This window comes from Tympanuchus pallidicinctus, unplaced genomic scaffold, assembly GCF_026119805.1.
Source record: "Tympanuchus pallidicinctus isolate F22 unplaced genomic scaffold, pur_lepc_1.0 scaffold4, whole genome shotgun sequence".
NCBI classification, from domain to species: Eukaryota; Metazoa; Chordata; class Aves; order Galliformes; family Phasianidae; genus Tympanuchus; species Tympanuchus pallidicinctus.
In genome coordinates this window covers 213,931-234,194 of record NW_026294758.1, presented here as the reverse complement: position 1 = coordinate 234,194, position 20,264 = coordinate 213,931, and the positions used below count along the sequence as shown (strand labels likewise).

General features: G+C 44.5%; 2 protein-coding genes across 3 annotated transcripts in view; one reads left to right on the top strand and one right to left on the bottom strand.

The window, feature by feature from the left end:
* The window catches only part of PAX5 (paired box 5), a 114,680-nt gene that overhangs the window by 33,421 nt on the left and 60,995 nt on the right, over positions 1-20,264 (top strand). For both annotated transcript variants that reach the window (XM_052701470.1, XM_052701471.1), the window contains exon 6: positions 8,786-8,961. In XM_052701470.1, coding sequence (XP_052557430.1) covers positions 8,786-8,961 — 176 coding nt within the window. The remainder of the gene's footprint in view (positions 1-8,785; positions 8,962-20,264) is intronic.
* The window catches only part of SLC25A51 (solute carrier family 25 member 51), a 292,109-nt gene that overhangs the window by 239,491 nt on the left and 32,354 nt on the right, over positions 1-20,264 (bottom strand). The gene's annotated exons all lie outside the window — the stretch shown is intronic.

Here is a 20,264-nt window from a genome sequence, read left to right as displayed (position 1 = left end):
TCAGAAGCTGAGCTAAGGGGGAAAGCTCTCTGCTTTGGCACTGCTGGTTGGAGATGGAAGGAAGGCAGGCAGTGGTGCTGGCAGTGCACCCAGCGTTCTTGCACACCTCCTTAAGCACAGAGCAGGGCTGTGCAGCAGAGCGCACGCAGGCACACCGAGAAGTGGAAGGCAGATGTGTAGCAGTGGTTCCTAAATGTGAGAAGTTGTCAACAATTTTTGAGGTCCACCAACCCACGCTACAGAGCTGCAGAGGGTTTTCAAAAATTAATGACACCACTCAACCAATGGATGTGGATAAAATGCAGAAAAGCATGTTTATATTCGTACTCGGTGTAACATGTATTTAAAAATTGTTCCTGTGGTTTGTGTTCTGCATGTAAGCCATGCTGCTGAATACACTGGAGAGATTTCTTTGTTCAGCATTAAGCGTTTGCAGGCACGAGGCTGCAGCCCTTGGTGTTGTGAAACAAGTCTTTATTTAAACTTTGCACATCAAAAATCCATAGTTAGCAGTGGCTTTTTGTACAAGCTGCTTGTGGAGAAGGTGCTGGAGACCCCGCAGTGCTCCCAGTGCCAGTGAGTCTGGCACACAGTGATAGGAGCGTGGGTCAGCCCTGCACTGCCTCTATTCTCTCCAGGTAACTTTTGCAGAGATTGCTTTGCAAAGTATTCAGGATATCAAGTGGAAATTATGCCTTACTGTTTTCAACTTGCATGGAAAGATTAGTTTCGACTATTGTAAGTTGAATAATAGCCTGTCTTTTTCTCATCAAGTGTCATTTCTTGCAAGGGAAGAAATTTGGCTGTCCCTGTCAGTGACACTGAGGGATGATTGTCGCCAGGCTGCAGGTGCTACCGGTCACACAGAGCCTGCACTCTTGCAATGTTCAAACCTCCTGTAGCAACCTTTTCTGCTCCTGTGCTTTGGTCTGGCAAGGCCAGATCAGAGTGCTCTGCAGATAACTGAATCCTCCATGACAGGGAAGGAGGGCTCTCCTCTCCTGTTCTGCTGCTGGTGCAGCAAGGTAGTGCCTGCAAATGCCTGCAGGAGAGCAGAGACTGCCTGCCCTGTGCAGCACTTCTCTCTGTATGCCATCAGCGCAGAGGTTTCTTAGGGCTGTACACTCTCCTATCTCTTGTAACAGCAGACTGGGTCGACATTTCCAAAGCTAACCAAATTCCATCTTCAGTGTCGCTAAGTGCGTATAGAAACAATATTTGGGGGGGAAAAAAATGATGAAAATACGTGATAGTGTGGTATGGAAGTAGGTAGAAACTATGTTAAAGCAGGTTTGATGATCTTATTATAGTGATTTAAAAATGCACTGTAGGCTGAGACTACATGAAATAATGTCCACTCCTACACAGATTGCTGCTGAACACATCTTACAGGAATGGATTACTAACAGAATTGGTTTCTCGTAATAATTAATGGATGAAGCAGACACAAGTTATTTTATATACACATGCACTGAATTTCTATCTCTCCTGGCAAGACATGGAAGTCACAGAGGCAGCAGCCTTCTCCCATGCTTTGTAGCTGGTGGTAGGACCTTGCTGCTCAGTGTGTGTCTGTGTACCATGGAGGGATGCAAAGCCTGCTTCCTGCAGGGCAGCTCCAGGACCTCCTGGCTCAGCTTCCTTAGTGACAAGCCTTCCTTGGTTCTGAATTCTGCACTGCAGAAGGTATTCTGGGCATCATTTTTGCTGCTTTTTAAAATAAAAGCACATTGTAAGAGCAGTCACAATGTGCACAGCAGCTCCATCAGCCCTGCTGCCGCTCCCACGGACTGGGCAGGTGGCCATGGAAACTGCTGTGGCTCCTGGTCTTCCTGTACAGGGCTGCCAACAGCCCCGGGCAGTGTGTCAGGCAGCCCTTGGGCATAGGTGAGGCATGCTGTGCTGTGCAATGGGCCATTGGAGCACAGTTGGGCTGCCATGGTAGCTCCCGTGCACGGGCAGTCCTGCTCCACGCAGTGGCACTGTGCACGTGAGTGTTTGCTTCAAACAGATGGGCTGTCAGGGTCACAAGGTGTGTCAGTTATGAGATTCCTACGTGGCTACTGTGGGATTAAAATCACAGAAGCAGGAAGCGGGCCGTAACCCCATGGGAAAGCTGTGCAGTTAAACAATCCCTCTTTCTGCTGGTGTCGGTTCACCAGATGCGGTTCTGCATTCCTGGACTCACGCTTTGTGTGGCAGCAAAGTGGGGTGCACAAGTGTGTGCAAAGTGGGCACATGCACCAGGCTGCGTCCTGTGTATCAGGCAGGGCTTGCAGCCATCTCAACCAGCAGAGAGCTGCTCTCCCAGTGCAGATCATGTCTCACAGATGGCTGTTGGGTGACAAAAGTGGGAACTGTTTTGCTACTGAGCAGCCCTGTGCCTGCACGGACTGCCCTAGGCGGCAGCACGCCCTTGTGCCAAAGCCAAATGCAGGATGAGGGTTGGGCTGTGGGGCAGTTTGAGGGTGCACCTAGGCCAACCATGTGTTTGAAGGAAAGAACAGATGGGAAATGGTGACATAACCGTGGCAATCCTGCTGCAGCCAGCAGGCGCTGGGAGCTGTGATCTTCCAGCTCCCTCCTCCCTGGTTCTGCTGGGCTAGCAGGCAGCACCAGCAGCAGCCTGTCCGTGTGGGAGAAGGGTGTAGCACCGCTCCGTTTGGTGCTGTGCCTGCAGGATGGAGCTTGGGGAGGCCATGCAGTCAGGCTTCAATGTTTGCCCAAATGCAGGGTCGTGTGCGAATGGGAGCTGACAAATGGCAGGGAATTCTGATTCCTCGGCCTCGTCGTGTTTTTACTGCCACTCTGACTGTAAAATCAGTGTAATAGGTGTGAAAATACAATGCTAAGATGGGAGTGTTCAGCAAAAATTCCTCTTTTTTTTTCTTATTTTTTTTTCCCCAAGCCTGGACATAAGGCGATATGTTGCAGTAGGCAGGTGCTGGTCTCTGTGTCTCCAAGAAAAGCAGAGCTGGTCCTGGTATATCTGACGGGTCAAGCTTTGAAATGAAGAAGCAATAAGCCACTGAAATGGTACTATCACCGAAACATGATTGATCAATTGAATTCTATCAGAGACAGTGGGCAGTGAGATTAACTCAGGCCTGATGGGTTCAATGAGTTAAAGCATGATGTTCATTTCAGCTTCATTTCACCAGTCTTTGCTTGTGAAATTGGTCAATCAATAGAGGTTGAAGATCATATATATATATATTGGTGGCCATCTTATAGGGAATATAATCTAGCGTAGTCAGCTCCTGACTCCGGCTGCCTTCAGTGGGTAATGGAGACAGAGCAGAGACTCTATCAGTGCTATCGAAATGGCCTGATATCTTCTCCAAATGAAAAGTATTTTTGGATCTCTGGTGATTTATCTTTTTTTCCCCTCTTTCTCACTTTGATCTACAGCAAAACCCATACCCGCCTTTGTGAAATGTAGTGATTTCTCTTGGAAACCTGTGTGTGATGATCAGCTGTATACACTTCGAAATATAAAGTTTCTTTTTAGTAATACTGTCATTTGAAAAAATAAATAACGGAGCTTAGAGAACTCAGATGGTGTGAATACAAAGGTCTCTCACAGCATGTATGATTCAGAAAGTAATACCTTCCTAGGAAGGCCAGCAGACCGCTTGCTGCCAAATGCACATGGGCCTGAGAAGGTGCCATAAAAATTCTGTTTGCATTTTAAACAAAGCCTCCCTGAGTGGTAATTAAACAAAGTCTTCATCTTCTCTGGGCTAATTTACAGACATGCTACAAGGAAACAAATCACCTTTTTACCTCCCGGTAATATTTCATTTGCTTCATCGTGTTTTAAATGTGGTGAATAACATCCTTCCTAATTAGCCTGCATTTCCCTATAAGGTGGAGTAATTAGGTATGATACCAAGTAATGAAATTGGACAGTACAAATTAGAGACAGAAACCACGTCCTTTATGAATATGGGCCATTCATTGCACCAGCTATTTACTTCCTTAATTAACCCTGCAAACCCAAGTTGTTTAAAAAATAAAACAACCTGAAAGCCCGAAACCAGAAGATTCTCTTTTCTTCACTCCAGGCAAGCATACCAGTAGCATGTGCCATTCACAGAGCATTGTGAAGATTAATAACAGTGGAAATACCCAGCTGAAGTTGTGCATGGCACCAATTCCTGTCACCTGGCTTAGATTCTTCTGTGGGGCTCATCTATCCAGTGCTATTTTGCAGGATCGATTCATAACACAGAAATTAAATTGTACTGTTTTCCCTCTGTGAAATAATACTAGAGAGAATGGATCTTTTTCTTTCTTTCTTTCCTTTTAAATAGATATCTTCAGACTTTGCTTTTTTTTCAGTGCTAAGCTGTAGGGCCTCAAAACGTGCTGTGGTGTTTTGTGAAGATAGGGCTGACAGCCATTTGTTCTCCTTATTTTGACCTATGGTGCTAGAATTGTATAAGCAAAACACTGTTTAAAAATGAATGATTTGCATGGTGAGTATCGGGAAAAAAATCTGTTGTAGACATGTTTGGCAATTGTGGATGTCTCCTGCAGTTTCAGAAAATGTGTTGAGGAAAGGTAATTAACCATAAAATTATGCTACAAAATGCAGTCACAGCTTATCGGGTTCTCTATACCGATCTTGTCATTTCCTAGGTCCCCAGGAATAAAGCTGTAGTAACAAAGACCCTGTGCTTCCAGGTGAAATCCATGCAGGTTAGGCAGATTTTGCTGGCAGCACTGTGTGTGGCACTTCTTCCCAGGGCTGGACCAGTTCTGTGCATAACTCCTCCTAGACTAACTAGACTAACGTTAAGCATGGGAAAGGGCTTTTGGTGTCGTGCTGGTGGGAAGTGCATAGCATAGCATCCAGGGTTGTTCAGAAAGCTGTGATCCTGTGGGACAATTCCGACCTATAAATATAGTCTGGTAAAGGACAAAACGTTTGTTTGGGGTGAGAGTCTTCTTTCCTAAGGAGAATACGATACCTGTGCTCTTAGTTATTCATTTTTCACCCAGGGGGTGGTGAGGCACTGGCACAGGTTGCCCAAGGAGGCTGTGGATGCCCCATCCCTGCAGGCATTCAAGGCCAGGCTGGATGTGGCTCTGGGCAGCCTGGGCTGCTGGTTGTTGACCTGCACACAGCAGGGGGTTGGGACTGAATGAGCGCTGTGGGCCTTTGCAACCCAGGCCATTCTGTGATCCTGTGATTCTATGATTGGCCATCTTGGAAAGATGCCATAGGACAGGGAACTGAGTGCTTTGCAAGTAGATAGGTACACATGTAGTGCTGCTGTCAACAGAACAAAACTCTCCTAGGTGCATCCACTGAGTATGAAAAATGTTTTACTTCTCCCTGGAGCCCATTTTATAACTGAAACTGTTACAAATGAGCCTGTGGTATTTTAATTATCGAAGATGTTCTAGTGTATCCAAACAGTACATAATGCTGATGGTAATTATCTCACATTTACGTAATGACTAAAAGCCAAACGTATCCTAAAGACCTTTGTGAACTTTTTAGATGTCGTGTGCAGCATATAGAAAGTCCTTTCCTTGTAAACTGAGATCCGGCAGTCGCCTGCAGTTAGTCAGAGTTTGGGAAACGCAGTGAGAGAGAACAACCCCTCTGCTGAAGGGATGTGGTAAGAGAGCAATAGAGAAATTTCCAGGCTGGATGTGGCTCTGGGCAGCCTGGTCTGGTGGTTGGTGATCCTGCACACAGCACGGGGGTTGAAACTACATGATCGCTGTGGTCCTTTTCAACCCAGGCCATCCTGTGATTCTGTGATTCTATGATTCTATAATTCTATGAAAGTGAGCAGCTTTCTTGGGCAGCTGACAAAGCCTCGTGACACAAATGTTGGATCTTCTGAGCAGCAGCCAGCTGTTCTGTGAGTTTCAGCTCTGCCTCCTTTCTGCCCAGCTTTCTCCCTAACAGCAGAGTATGTATGCATTGCTCCTTCATTTCAGCAATAGTGGACTTTGTTGGGAAGCATGGCTGAAGGCTGAGCTGGCCCCAGACCCTTGGGTTGCCATCAGAGACCTTAACACACACTGGTGTTTGGGCAGGGAGGAGGCAGCTCCCTGTGGTTTCCTCTCCAGGCTGCACTCCCAGCAGGGTATCAAATCCCGATCTTGAATTTCAAAACCTTCCAAAGCTCTATTCCCTTATTTGTTTTCATACCTTACCATGTTGCCAGTGTTGTGCCAGAGAGGCACATCGTTCAGGAGCCTGTGTCTGTGTGTCTGGTATGTTCTTTATGTGTGGATTTCCCACACAGAGAAGCTTCCTTGGAAATGTCCTTCCCTTCCTGAGCTTTCATGGCTGGCTCCTGCTTGTGCGGTCTGGGAGGAAGGGCAGATAGGGATGGGTGTGACCAGATCAGAGATGTTGGCACTTGATAGTGTGTCATCCCAAACTTTTCACAAGATACTTGTGAATCAGAAGCCTTAGGGGCAGGGATGACAGCGCAGCACCCAGCAGTGTGCCCTGAGACTGACCTGCGAGTGCCTGCCCTGTCCGACCATTGCTGTGTCCATCAGTCCATCTCTTCCAAATGTATTCGTAGGAAAAAGAGCAGAGCTGTGCTCTGTGCAAACACTGTGGAACAAGGGCTGCTTGTGAAACACGAGTCTGCTGCACTGGATGCAAATGCAATCTGGTCTCATTGTACACCTCGTGTTTAGATGTACAGATGATGCGTACACTGTTAGAGATGATGCATGCTCCCTGGTAGAGTCACAGGGAAGGTTTTCCAGGCAGTACTAACCTCTTGGATCATTCCTTCTCTTTTATTGCCCAATTTGGGCCAAAACTGTAAACACTTTCAACTTTGATGCCAAGTTATGAATAACATCATTGCGGCAGGGGGATTGGAACTTGGTGATCCTTGGGGTCCCTTCTAGCCCAAGCCATTCTACGATTCCACTTGAAATTTAAAGCCTGTGTTTTCATGCTCCAGAGAGAAAGTCCCCCCTGCCTTTTGCTACCAAGCAGCTAGCAACTAGAATTTTAATTTTATAAGTGATGGTTGACTAAACCCAGCACTACATCAATTAGATATTATTTGATTTAGAATAGCAAAGGAAAAAAAACAAGACTTAAAGATACACTGCTCTCTTATATCTGCTCATATTTTTTCGTAGCTCCGTATATATCTTTATACATTCTATTCAGAAGACAGGCTCTTATTTTTTTCTGCATGGTTTAAACTGATCCTGGCACTTTACAGATGCCAACATTGCCTGTTCTTGATTTAAGTTGCCTGACTTCACTTAAGCAGGTAAATATAACACTGTTGTTATCTGAACCATCAGAAGAAAATCTAGAAGAACACTTCCAGCATTACTTGCTAATTTCAAAAGCCTGTTTAGCATAAGAAAATTTTATAGAGGTTGATCTGGATTTCAAGAAGTGTTTCCATATATTCTTCCTTCCTTTTAAGGAAGGATCTCCTTTTGGAGATCTGTCTTAAAAGAGTCAGATTTTCTGGATGTGGTACACAGCATCTGTTGCAGCACTCAGTTGTGCTAAAAGGTGACCTTGAATCAGTTGTTCTTTTTGGAAAATCTTGTCTGCTGCACTGCAGTTGTTACTGATGGCCAGCTCAGGTATGAAGATGGAAGTGTTGGCAGCAACGTGGTCTTTTTGCACAGATGCCATTTTATACTTGCTATCATAAAATGTGATGAGGAACCCACCAGAGAAGATCTAAGCATTGGTTTTTGCAAGCAAACAAATGTTTTTTGTTTTTTTTTTCCCAATGTTTCCTTCCTCTGTGTAGTGTGGTGTTGCCATCTGGAGTCAAAATCTGATGTTCACTGCTGTTGTTGGAGTTCCACCTCCTGGAGTCCTTAGGAATACTGCATATCTCTGCCTTCAGAACGTAAAAGATGTATTTCTAGCACTGACAGATGAAGGAAAAACAGGAAACCACTGCGAATTTTCAGTAAAGCAAACTGAATCAAGCTCCCATATTGCAAGAGGTTTTTTTTTAACTGCTTATCTAAACATTTTTCGAACTTGTCTCATGGCTTTTTAAGCCATGAGCAGCCACTTACTACTTCTGTTAACAACCTCTGCTGGAAGGAGGGGGAGACAGAGCGAGAAAATTTGACTTAGGGCCCTGGCTTTCATCATGCCAATCAGTTTAAGAAACGTAAAGTGAAATTACAACTAAGTAGTATTGTGAGCTGGGAGAGTGCTTCCTCAGAGTGTTGCAGTGGTAACTCCAATGGTTGTGTGCTGCTATTAGTGTCTCTTTGGAAAACTGACTGTCCAGTTTCTGCAAGCTGAACATGGCTCTGGAGTATGAGTCCTTGCTTCCTGATGTGAGCACATGATAGTCAAACCTTTGCATAGAATGGAGCTCAGCAAGACTGGCAGGTGTCACAGCACAGCTATGACAGTGAACAGGCAAAGCACACCTCCTTGGAGCTGGGCCAAGTGGACTGTGGATCTAACATCAGGTTTTGTACTTATCTTCCCATGTCTTACTGCAGCTTGACCATTACAGGTTCTCAAATATTGCATGGCAGCGCTGAGAACAAACGTGTGACTGCTTTGTCATGCCTTTGAATTATACGTGGAGTCAGTGATGGTAGATGATTGCTTTGGGAGTCAGCTATAATGGAGGAATGATGAACGCATCTTCTAGCAGTGTGCGTCTTGCTCCTGTACTCTATGATTCTTCATTGTGTAAGCAATGAAGTACCCACCTATACGATGGATAAAATAGACACTCATCATTTTAATGCCCATTTATTCTTCGGTCTTGTTTGTCCTCTTTGAAAGGTATTCAGGAACCTCCAGTACCCAATGGCCATTCTCTCCCGGGTAGAGATTTTCTCCGGAAACAGATGCGTGGAGACCTGTTCACCCAGCAGCAGTTAGAAGTGTTGGATCGAGTCTTCGAGAGGCAGCATTATTCTGACATTTTCACGACAACAGAGCCCATCAAACCAGAGCAGGTACTGTTCCAAACATTAAACTTTTTTTTTCTTTTTCTAGATATGCTTTCTCCTGGCAGAGGCCTCCTTAGTGGAAAACAACAAAAAATTATTTCTGAAATGTGCAGTAGAAACAGAATAGTGCATAGTAGAATAGTAGAATAGCAGAAACAGATGTGCACGGAGAAACAGGTGTCGTATCAAGCTCTTCAGCCAAGAGCATGTTGACCACAGAAGACTATTAAAAATGACACAAAACACCAGCTGTGTGAAGGTTAGCATGTGTTCAGATATGAAATTACGCCTGATCTGGGCCAGTCACATCAAGTGAGGGCATGAGGAGCATCACGTCTTCTGATACTCCTGTTGGACATAAAGTAAGCTGCAGAAAATAAGGAATAGATTTGTAAAACTCTATGCCTAATTTTGGCCCATAGTTAGCTTGATTGAGCACACAAATTAGTTTTTTATATCTGGAAATGGCTTATTAGTCATTTAATTGGCCATTTGCAGAGAGAAACACCCAATTAATATGTGAAGGAAAATTTGTTGCACCTGCAGACTAGCTGTGTATTTTAAAAGATTCGGCACGATGTTTTGGAGGAAAAGTTCTGTTTTAGCAGACGCTATGCAGAAGTAAAAGCAAAAAAAAAAAAAAGAAAAATTATTGGCTGTGTTTCTTAACATGCTTTTTGTTTGTAGGCCTCAGACTTAAATTTATGGGACACAGAAACGAAAGTGTGGCTGTCAGGTCCAACACAGGCCTCGCTTGCTGCATTTTCTATAGTTAGCAATGTAATCAGTCATTGCTAATCTCCAGTGTTACTAATATTAAATTTTAGCAAGGTGTTTGAACTCCTTGAACTGCAAACAAACAGTGGTTTCCCTTAGAGGAGCCTAAACATTTGAAAGACACCGGAGAGTATCAGGAAGGTGGCCATCTATTACCGCTGTGACTTCAGTATTGAGGAACGTGCATCGGCATAACTAAAGAAAAACCTCCACGTGTGGAGTGGTAGAGTAGAAGCTCCATGTGCCCTTAAGCCTACGCGTGCTGTCATTTGTTGTCATTCATTTTTTACCAGTTTCTGCTGGCTCTGTGGTTTCCCTGGTTTGTATCTGTGAACTCTGTAAATCTAAATTCAGCCTGGAAAAAGGTGAGGAAGTTGCTGAAATCAATTCAGTTTTTCTTTAAAAAAGCTCCTCAGGAAAGCCAAGCACGTTTTGAAGGTGAAATGGCCTTCACGTACCACTAGATGGTGGTTATCCCATCCTTAACACCGGGGATAATGGAGGGGACAGGCACAGATCCACTTCCTACTACAGTAAGCACTTTCAGTATTGGTCACTTCAGAGATGTTTGATGCTAAATCTGTCCCTGCTTAACTTTCATATACCTTCCTTAGTTTTCTGTATTCCAGATTTTCTGAGTTTTGTAGAACTGTAGCTCATGGGATGCAGTCCAGACATAAACACAAAGAGATGGTTTAATAGAAAGAAGAATTAAAAGAGCATGTTTCTGAAGTCTGCTGGCTTCTGCAGGGATATTCAGCTATTGCTGGAGCAAGGATCTCCCTGGATCTGTATAAGCAGTTGTAACTGGAATGGCTGTGCAACCAGAGCATCAAATCTGGGGATATGTTTCTACTGATCAGGTAAAAAGGGCACTTTCTGCACAGACTGAGAAGACAAACAGATGCTGAGAAACATATTTCTGAGGGAAAGATACTGTAGTATACGAAAGGTCCTTAGCAGAATAGTTTTGCTTAGGCATTTTTAATTACAAATGGAGTTTGCTAGTCATTTGCTTTAACATTCCCATTTGCTTTTGGGAGGTTTGACTGTGATTAAGGGCTCGTGGTTGTTCGAAATGGGATTTGCTTTTTGGTGGCATGCAAAGTATATTTTCAACAGGAACATGCATAATTAATACAAATGTCTGATTCTCAAGGATGTGATATGAACTGCACTGCTTTAGTAAGCAGTCATGTTTAACCTCTTTGGTAGTAAAGCAAAGCTGTCGTGAAACTTAACCAAAATGGAGAGACTGTCTGGACCAATTAGTGAGACAAAAAAAATCAGTTAGAAAGAAAATGTAGAATCCTAGAATCACAGGATGTTTTGGGTTGGAAGGGATCTTAAAGATCATCTAATTCCAATGCACAGACCATAGGCGGGGATACCTCTCACTGGATGAAGATGGAAGCATTACCACGTGACTTGGAAAACCAGAGTTGTCTCTCCCATTGATGACTGTAGTGAACTGTGATCCGCATTCAGAATCTGTCAGTCCAGAATGTGGTTGAACTCAGAAGTCAGTGCATTAGGAACTAGGTCAGCAATGGATGCGTGGAGTCCTTAGCTGCTTCTGAAGAGGAAATTAAGGAAAAGGTGCTCCTCATAAAGAGTGGGGAGTCTAACAGGAGTGCTGATCCACTGCCTATCTACTGTGTTAGAAACATGCAGAAGGAGCAAATGGAACACTGCGGATGTTGTTTAGGCACAAAAACTTCTTGGTCCCTGTGACAGTCAGCTGAAGAGGGCTCCAGGTACTTTACGGGAAGACTCGTGTTTCTTTAGACAAGAAAGTATATTTTCCTCTCTGTTTTGCTGTTCTTCTCTAATTTTTCTTCTCTGTGAGCTGGGCACAGTCCCTGTGTCAGAGCGAGCAGTGATGTGGGAGAACAAAGTCCATTCCACATAGCTGAACATCTGCAGTCTGAACACGTTCTGCCTCCAGCTGAAGGCTGGCACCTATTGCCTGAATTCTTTCTGATTTATTTTCTGGGTGTTTTGGGCTTGTTTATTGGAAACTGTGGATTGTCACTTACATAAGCAGGGCTTTGATGTCCTAAGTCAGAGTGCCTGCTCACCACTGCCCAAGCCTTTACCTTGAGTGCACCCATTCTGTTTCCTTTACTCTGCTGTTTTTAACGTTGCTGTTCTTCAGCTCCCTTCTGTGAAATGCAGACCTGCAGGTTAGCTCTTACTTCCAAACACGTTGTGCACTTGGCAATCTGAGTTTTCATATCTACTGTAAAAGATGACTGAAACAAAGAAGACCACAGGGAATGAATACTTACCTCTGACTACAGGCTATTGCAGTGCTGAGAGGAAAGGCAGTGACAAGAGAATCTATGGCAGACAGTACCTCATTCAGAAACAAAGTCTGTTGTAGGCATAGGGTGAGGCAGGGATCCCACCATATGTTCATATAATTAAAGATTTGTCGGGATATAATTAAAGATTTGTCAGGGGATGGAAGTAGGGCATTATGTGTCTCATCGAGCAACCTAGTGTCCCTGTGATACAGCCGTACATGTACCCGAGTGCACTCTGCAGGACTGCTATGTAATACCCACACGTGCAGTGCATGACATTTAATGGCAGGTGAATGCTGTGCTGTGATGTCAAGAAGTTGTGAGATGGGAAGGTGGGGGTCCCTTGCAAACCGAGTCCACTGGTATCTACGTGTTACTGGGGTGTAATGTGAGAACAGTCACACTCTGGCCTTACTCTATCCTACAAGAAACCTGCTATGAACAGTAACTGATGTTTAAGTGAATGCCTTTCCATCACTTTTGTCCCCTTTTGTGCTCATCTCATCTTCTGCAAACAGCCCACAATTGATTTGCGCTGGCTGCAGATGTTGGCAGAACACTCAGGTGTTGCTGGGAAATGATTCTGAGCTGCATGTAGGTGTGTGTTTGCAGTGCCATCACAGTGGCATTCTGCTCACGAGTGTCAACCAGCAGCACCGTGCAGCCGACACATCAGCCGGTCAATATTTCTATTGACTTCAACAGACTTTAGATCGGGGCCATAATGAAGCATAGCATGATGTGACCAGGTTCAACACTGTGTAGGTCACTGAATTAGTAGAGAACAACTTGCTGATAATAGCAGATAATTCCCTCGTCTTTGCTGATGCTTTCACATTACTTCTAGCTAGAACTGAATTGATCATCTCTTTTTGAATTCGTTTCTGAATGATACAGGGATACTGCAGGTGGGAGCTAACCTGAAAAACATGAAGCAATATATTCACTTGTGAGATGCAGTACTGTTAAGCCTGGAGATAAATACAGGCAGCTGAATTCCACGTATCCAACACCGCCGAAAGAATTACTAGTAAATCAGAAAGAGTAAAAAAGTTGTGCACAGCTAGTTACGTTTGATTGACCTCAGAAAGTGCTGTAATGAAGGAGCTGAGCTGACCAAAGGAGGAGCACGCAGGGAGATGCACAGTGCTTCCTACAACATGGGATTTTAATCTCCAGGAATAGCAGGGAGTGTCCAAGAAAAAGGGAGAAAGTAGGACTTATTTTTCAGGACTTACATTTCATTTCTGATTTGACTCATTTACTCAGAAAGTCATTAGAGAAGCAGAAGGAAGGAATGAGATGTAGGACCTTGCTCCTGGTCTCTGGCATAAAATTAATGTGGTTTTCTCCCTAAGGGAAACTGTGTCTGGGTGGATGGGGCTGCTGAGGATTTTCTGAAATTACTCTGAAAGTTGTAACGAGAAAAGTAGAGCCACTGTTTATTTACTTCTTCCCAAAACTACTTGGTTTTCAGTAACAGTGAAAAATATGGAGCATATCTCTGATCAAAAGAAAATGTGGAGCAAAAAGTGGCTTGGAAGGCAGGTCTGCAGTTTTTACTGCTCCTCTTCTATCAGCTGAAACAACTTCTGAGTCAGGCTATGGCTTCATTGGTGGGAAGAAAAAAAACCACCAGAAACAAAACCAACTCTAAAATCCAGCCTAAGAAAGCATGTCGGGAGAGGAAAAACACCCCATATTTACTCTCAGTAGACTATTAAGCAACACGAGGCTATTAATTTGGCTTTTGAGTCTTCACTGAAGCCCATAAAAGTGCACAGTTGTCAAATGGAGTTCGTTTTAATTTCCTTTCAATCACAGTAAATTATTCAGGTGATAAATCAGCTGGAGTAGCCTCCTGGCTGTAATAGAAACCCTAATTCCTGGCTAATTATCCAGCCCATTGCTGCCAGCAGATCAATACTATTACCAAATGGAAAGGGCGAGGGGTTCGCTGCAGGCAGAGTGGTGGAGGGACAGCAGCTGGGAGCACTGGTGTACTGTGACCCCTGATGCAGTTCAGAGGTTGTGGAAGGTTAAACTGTGCAGAGATTTCCTTCTTAGCCACACTTTTGTAAGGGACCACATATCCTCCTGGTCCGTAATTTATGCTAAAACCTGTGATCCTGTGTTTCAAGACATGACCTGCAGCCTATGGCATGTCCTTCTGCCTTTGTTGGGGCTCTGATTCTTTTCCTGTGCAGGACTGGGACAAGGTGCCCCTGCATGCAGGTGGAGCTGGGGACTGGAGTGCATTTTAGCTCTGCCTTTTGTGCTGTGGTCATAGAATCATAGAATGTTCTTGGGTTGAAAGGGACCCCAAGGATCATCAAGTTCCAACCCCCTGCCACACGCAGGGCCACCAACCTCCCCATTTCACAGCAGCCCAGGCTGCCCAGGGCCCCATCCAACCTGGCCTTGAACACCTCCCGGGATGGACGGGGCATCACAGCCTCTCTGGGCAGCTGTTCCAGCACCTCACCACTCTCTCTGTAAAGAGCTTCCCCCTGACATCCAATGTAAACCTTCCCTCCTTGAACTTAAAACAGTTCCCCCTTGACCTATCGCTGTCTACCCTTGTAAAAAGTTGATTCCCCTCCTGTTTATCATCCTGTTTTAATTACTGAAAGGCTGCTGTGAGGTCACCCCGCAGCCTTCTTTTCTCCAGGCTGAACAAGCCCAGCTCCCTCAGCCTGTCCTCGTAGGGGAGGTTCTTCAGTCCCCTGCTCATCTTTGTGGCTCCTCTGGACCCTCTCCAACAGCTCCCTGTCTTTCTTGTACTGGGGGCTCCAGACCTGGACACAATACTGCAGGTGGGGCCTCACAAGAGTAGAGTAGAGGGGACGATCACCTCCCCGTCCCTGCTGGCCAGCCCTCTGCTGATGGAGCCCAGGATACCATTTGCCTTCTGAGCTGTAAGAGCACACTGCTGGCTCATGTTCAGTTCTTCATCCACCAGGACCTGCAGTTCTTGCCACTTTATATGTCACTGTGCTGACCCTGTACCACAGTACCCTTGGTTCCCTGAGTTTGCTTGCTGCTGATCTTCAGGATAAGCCAAGGAAGGGCTCTTAAGGTGTGTGGGAACAGGCAGTCTGGATCCCATGTCTGTGTGCTATGGAGAAGTGCTAACTCCTGGTACCTCACATGTGTTCTGGCTGCTGTTTAAAACAGGCAGAGATGGGGAAAAAGTGTCCTTTAAGAGAGTCAGATGCCCCTTGCAAGAACATCTCAGGCTGGTGATTTTTTTTAATTTTTTTATTTTTTGCTTGCCCTTGGAATAATGGCGAAATTTAAAGAGAATAAAATCCGGACTGTTGAGGACTAGTGCTCAGCTATAGCACAGAACAATTCTCTGGGAAGGAGAAGTAGCTCTTTGGAGATGACAGCTATTCTTACCCCAATTCTCACTGCAAGAACCAAGAGGTTGCCCCCTGCACAAAGCCCTTTGAGACCTGAGATGCAGCAATTAATTGTGGCTTGCAGTCTGCGGGGAGCCTATCAGCTTCCAGCAAAGTATGAAGGCAGTGCTTCAGAAATGCTGGGTAGAACACCATGCTTGAGGATCCTCAGAGGTTCTGCAAGGAAACTTGGAGCTGTGAATTGCCCTTTGCTACTGGAAGCTGAGCCTTCAGCATGCGAGGCTATCCAGCTTCCTCTTTTTCCTTCTCTTTTTTCTCTTTGTTCAGTATGGGTGCATTCAGGTATGTTTTTTTGTTTTTTTTTTTTTCCCCTTGAACAGCCAGGTGGAGCTGAACTCTCTGTATCCAGCTTCTGGCTGTGGCTTCCCATCATGCTCCCAGCATTCACACAGAAGTGCAGCGTAGGCAGGGGGATATGATGTTCAGTGTCTCTGACTGCAGCACCAGCTGCAGACAGGTGCTTGGGCCACTTCAGAAACTGAGATGTACTTGAAGGAGAATGTGGCACGCTTTTGTCCTGGGGTCTTTTATGCATAAGGGACTGGGCAGCATTCTCTTAAACAGTAGTGGAAAATTTCAGTCTTAGCACCACTGCTGTTAGGTAACATCAGCAGGGAACGTTTTGCTGTTTCCAACCAGCACTTCAGCATTCTGCACAGCTGAAGTAAAGCACTCCTGTGCTTGCAGCACTTATGTCCCTGTCTTAATAACAAGGATGATCAGGCTTCAGCTATGCTGAACTGTTTCCTAAAATATGCTCAGGTTGCACAATGGGACTGTAGTGTGGCTGTGAGCAGAAGTGAATAGGCAGGTCACATCAAAGCTTGGCAAGAGGACATTTTGTTCAGATGCAGAATCTTGCTCAGACAACAGTTGGTCTCTTCTAGGAAACTCCTCACTTCTTTTGTAAGTTTTGTACAGAAGTGGGAAATTTTAGAGAGCTCTTCCATCTTGTTATCTTGCCAAATTTCTTTGCAATTTTACATCTGGGTAATTTTACTGAGTAATTTCTTCTCTTTGATCATCATGTGTTTTGCTGATAGGTTTCTTTTTTTTTCTTCTTCTTTTTTTCCCAGTTTTGGATGAGAAATGAAGTCTATTATTTCGTACCTTTTGCAGTTTTCCTTTCAAGGTTTCATGCCATCAGCAGACAGCCAGTAGATACTGCTGTTACAACAAAGAGTACAGACAGCAGCCAGGCTAAAAGCAGACTGACCATGAGCTGAAGGAGACCTGTGCTGTACTGGCCTTTTGTAAGATTTTTAATATCACATGTAAGCATAATATATACTTGTGTGGTATTTTTCTCTTTGGAAAATAATAGATGGAGGAAAGAGGAATCTACAGATAGATTCCCTCTACCTCTGCCTGTGTATTTATTTAATGTAATGCCTGCTTGCCTTGACACTGGATGGAAGGGGTTTATGTTGGAATTTGAAGAATGGGAACAAAACTTCTTTTCTTGGTCTCCAGCAGATCCTACAGGCTTTGAATAGACTCAGATACAATTTCCACCCATTGGTTTGGAAATCACTGCTGTCTCAAGTTCAAGAGTGACCTGGCCTGACTAAATGGCTGGCCCTGCTCTTGAATCTCTCAGCTTCCCACACCATCAGACACTTCTAAGGGTTCCTTCCAACCTGAATTACCCAAAGACCCCGATGTCCAGCCTTTTGCTGTTCGTTCCAGATTGTGTGATGTGACTTTTCCACTGCAGTGGAAAACATGAAAATCAAACTTAGAATGAGTTGAAGAGCTGGTGGGGGTAAAAGGCCCTGCTCTGTCCATGCAGATGGCATGAGCCTAAGCAGCTCTTCCAGAGCAGCTGGTGGATTTTGAGAAGACTACCATAGTTTCTGGTTCCCATTTGATGAGCAGGAGGTTGAATGAAACAACCTACAAAAGACACCGCAGGATGAAATTAAGGAATTGTGGAGCTGGTCTACTTCTAGAAATAAAGGTAGTTTCAAAACTCCTCTCTGTAGTGGCTCCTTAATCACAGAAGCACAGAATCACAGAATCACCAGGGTTGGAAAAGACTTTCAAGGTCATCCAGTCCAACCATCCTCCTATCACCAACAGTACTCACTAAGCCACGTTAAGAATTCCATGGCAGTAGAATTTGCTGAACTGAAGAAAATAATTAACCTGAACTGAGGAAAACTCTTACCTGAAGAGAGTAGCATGACATGCAGGGGAATGGTTTCAGTCCTGCTCCTCTCCTTGAAAATAAAATTGACTAACGTGAACCACAGAGAAGCAGGAGTTCAAACAAACCTCGTGCAGAGAAAAATCCAAATGACAGGTATTATTTCACACAGGCTGGAAGCCCAGGTGGGATTTGTTTGTTTTTTTTTTTTGTAGCTGTGAAGTGGGAATGACATGACTTGCCTCTTTAAAGGTGGTTTAAGGGGGTGGTTAAAGGGGAAAGGTTTATCCTGCAGACATTCATGGATTTCTTTGGGATCTCAGAGATGCAAGCAGCTCTTGGATGTCAGAGTTAAGGAACACTGAACTGGGTGGTATTTCCATATCATGTTGGAAGCGGGGTGATGTCTTTCCAAAACGGATAGTGCTGAAGGGAGCCATGCTGAGAAACTGAACAATGCTTTTAATTGAGAGTATTTGAACAATTGTAAGGTTTGTCTACGTAGGTAAAATGCATGATTAAATAAGGGCAAAACTAAGGTAGGCAATAAATTGTTATCAAATTAAGTAGCTGAGGAGTGATTTTCAGGTTGGTAACTTGTGAGGCTTTACGCTGATGGAAAGTTTCTCTTGAAGCCAGAGATCTCACATCCATGTTTTCATTCAGGCAAACAATTGCTCTCTGGCTCTTGTCATTGTAAAGAAGACTATGAGAATATGGCCCCCAAATACACTTCTGACATGAAAACACGGGGCAGCACTGAGCATAGTAGAGATCATAGACTCATAGAATGGCCTGGGTTGAAAAGAACCACAATGATCATCTAGTTTCAACCTCCCTGCTAGGTGCAGAGTGGCCAACCACCAGACCAGGCTGCCCAGTTTGACCCAATTTGGGTCGTATAAATAGTGTGGTTTCCTTCTGGTTATCTGAAACTGTTTTCTTGTTGGGATGTTTTAATGCTCATGACGTACCTGGGTGTCTTCAGCCTTGGTGATGTTATTGCAGCCAAGTGGTGATTACCCAGCTGAACCAGTCTTCCTAACAGAAAAGAAAAATAATGACAGAAACTAGAATATTTCATGAAAACCTGTCATCTCTTTTCTCCATGCTGGCAGTCTTTTGCTGGAGTCATTCACAAGAGTGAGGACATGCCAGGCCTCGAGCATTGCTAGGCTGTGGGCGTCATTCTACTTGCTGAGCTGCAGAATCTATTTATCTTCATCCAGCAGCCTATACGTGCTTCAGACCAGCAGAGGTACCTCTGGAAAGCAAATATAAAAAAAAGAAGAAAATCTTTTAGAAAACAAAGAGCATATGTGAATGTCCAGATTTCAGAGTGTGATGAGTCAGGATTTTGTGGGTTAAAATGATTTTGCTCTACTTTACTTTTGCAGCAAGCCACAAAATACTGCAAAGTTTGTGACTTTCCCTGGGGGTTGGAGATTCATGATCCTTGAGGTCCCTCCAGCCCTGGCCATTCTGTGATTCTGGGTGGAAATTAAGTGTACCTGGAGCTACAGTGTTTTTGGCTGTTGTTTTGTAATCAGTTTACAGCACACAGATGAAACACAGAAGAATTCTGAGCTGCTGTCAGAATCCCAAGAGATGTCATACAAACAGAAATCTGGGGCAGAGAAGTCACACAGCAAAAACACATGAATTTCATTCTGGGCCCTGTGGTATTTTCTGCATTATTAGATTGTCTGCTCTTAATATGGTCTGCTATGACCCTCCTTTTTGTAAAAGATTGTTCAGACAGGAGGAGGTGGCAGGAAGGGGGTCAGCTGTATCTTGTGGCCTCTTTTGGGTATTCAGTGATTGCCTTCACAACACTGAGTCTCTTCATCTGTGTAATACAGACAGCTTTACAAAAGGAGTACTGGGAGGCAATCTCAGACAACATTTATGAAAAACCTTGAGGTAGGTCCTCTGAAAGTGTAAAAAAAGATTCCAGATGTTGTTCTTACAATGTGCACAAGACATCTCAAATGTCTGGAGCAGTCAATTGGATGGATTAAAATACCTGGTAAGATAGATGTAAACCTCATGCACATTCACAGTGCGCCGTCCATCGTATTTCTGCTTCACATTACACAGCAGGGATATCCTGAGGTGAATACGTACAGCAGGTTGCATCTTCTTCTGTACTGAGATGCCTCAGTGGAAGCAAGAGAGCCACTGTAACAATGTACGTCCTCCCTCGAATGGCTGAAATTGTCACAAGTTCCTTCCAGAATCATAAAAAGCAATGTGTTTCAGTAATATCTTGCGACAACAAGTGTCATAAAATGATTGTGAGCTTGGTTTTAAACTGCTGAACACCTCTTCTATAAGACAGGCTGAGAGAGCTGGGGCTGTGCAGCCTGGAGAAGAGAAGGCTGCGAGGTGACACCAGTATCTAAAGGAGAGCTACAGGAAAGAAGGGGACAGAGTCTTCAGCAGGGTCTGTGGTGACAGAAAAAGGGGAAATGGCTGCAAGCTTAAAGAGGGCAGATTTAAGGTGGTTATAAAGAAAAAATCTTCTACAGTGAGGGTGGTGAGGCACTGGAAGAAGTTGCCCAGAGATGTGGTTGATGCCCTGTCCCTGGAGACTTTCAAAGCAAGGCTGGATCAGGCCTGGGCAACACAATGGAGCTGTGGTGTCCC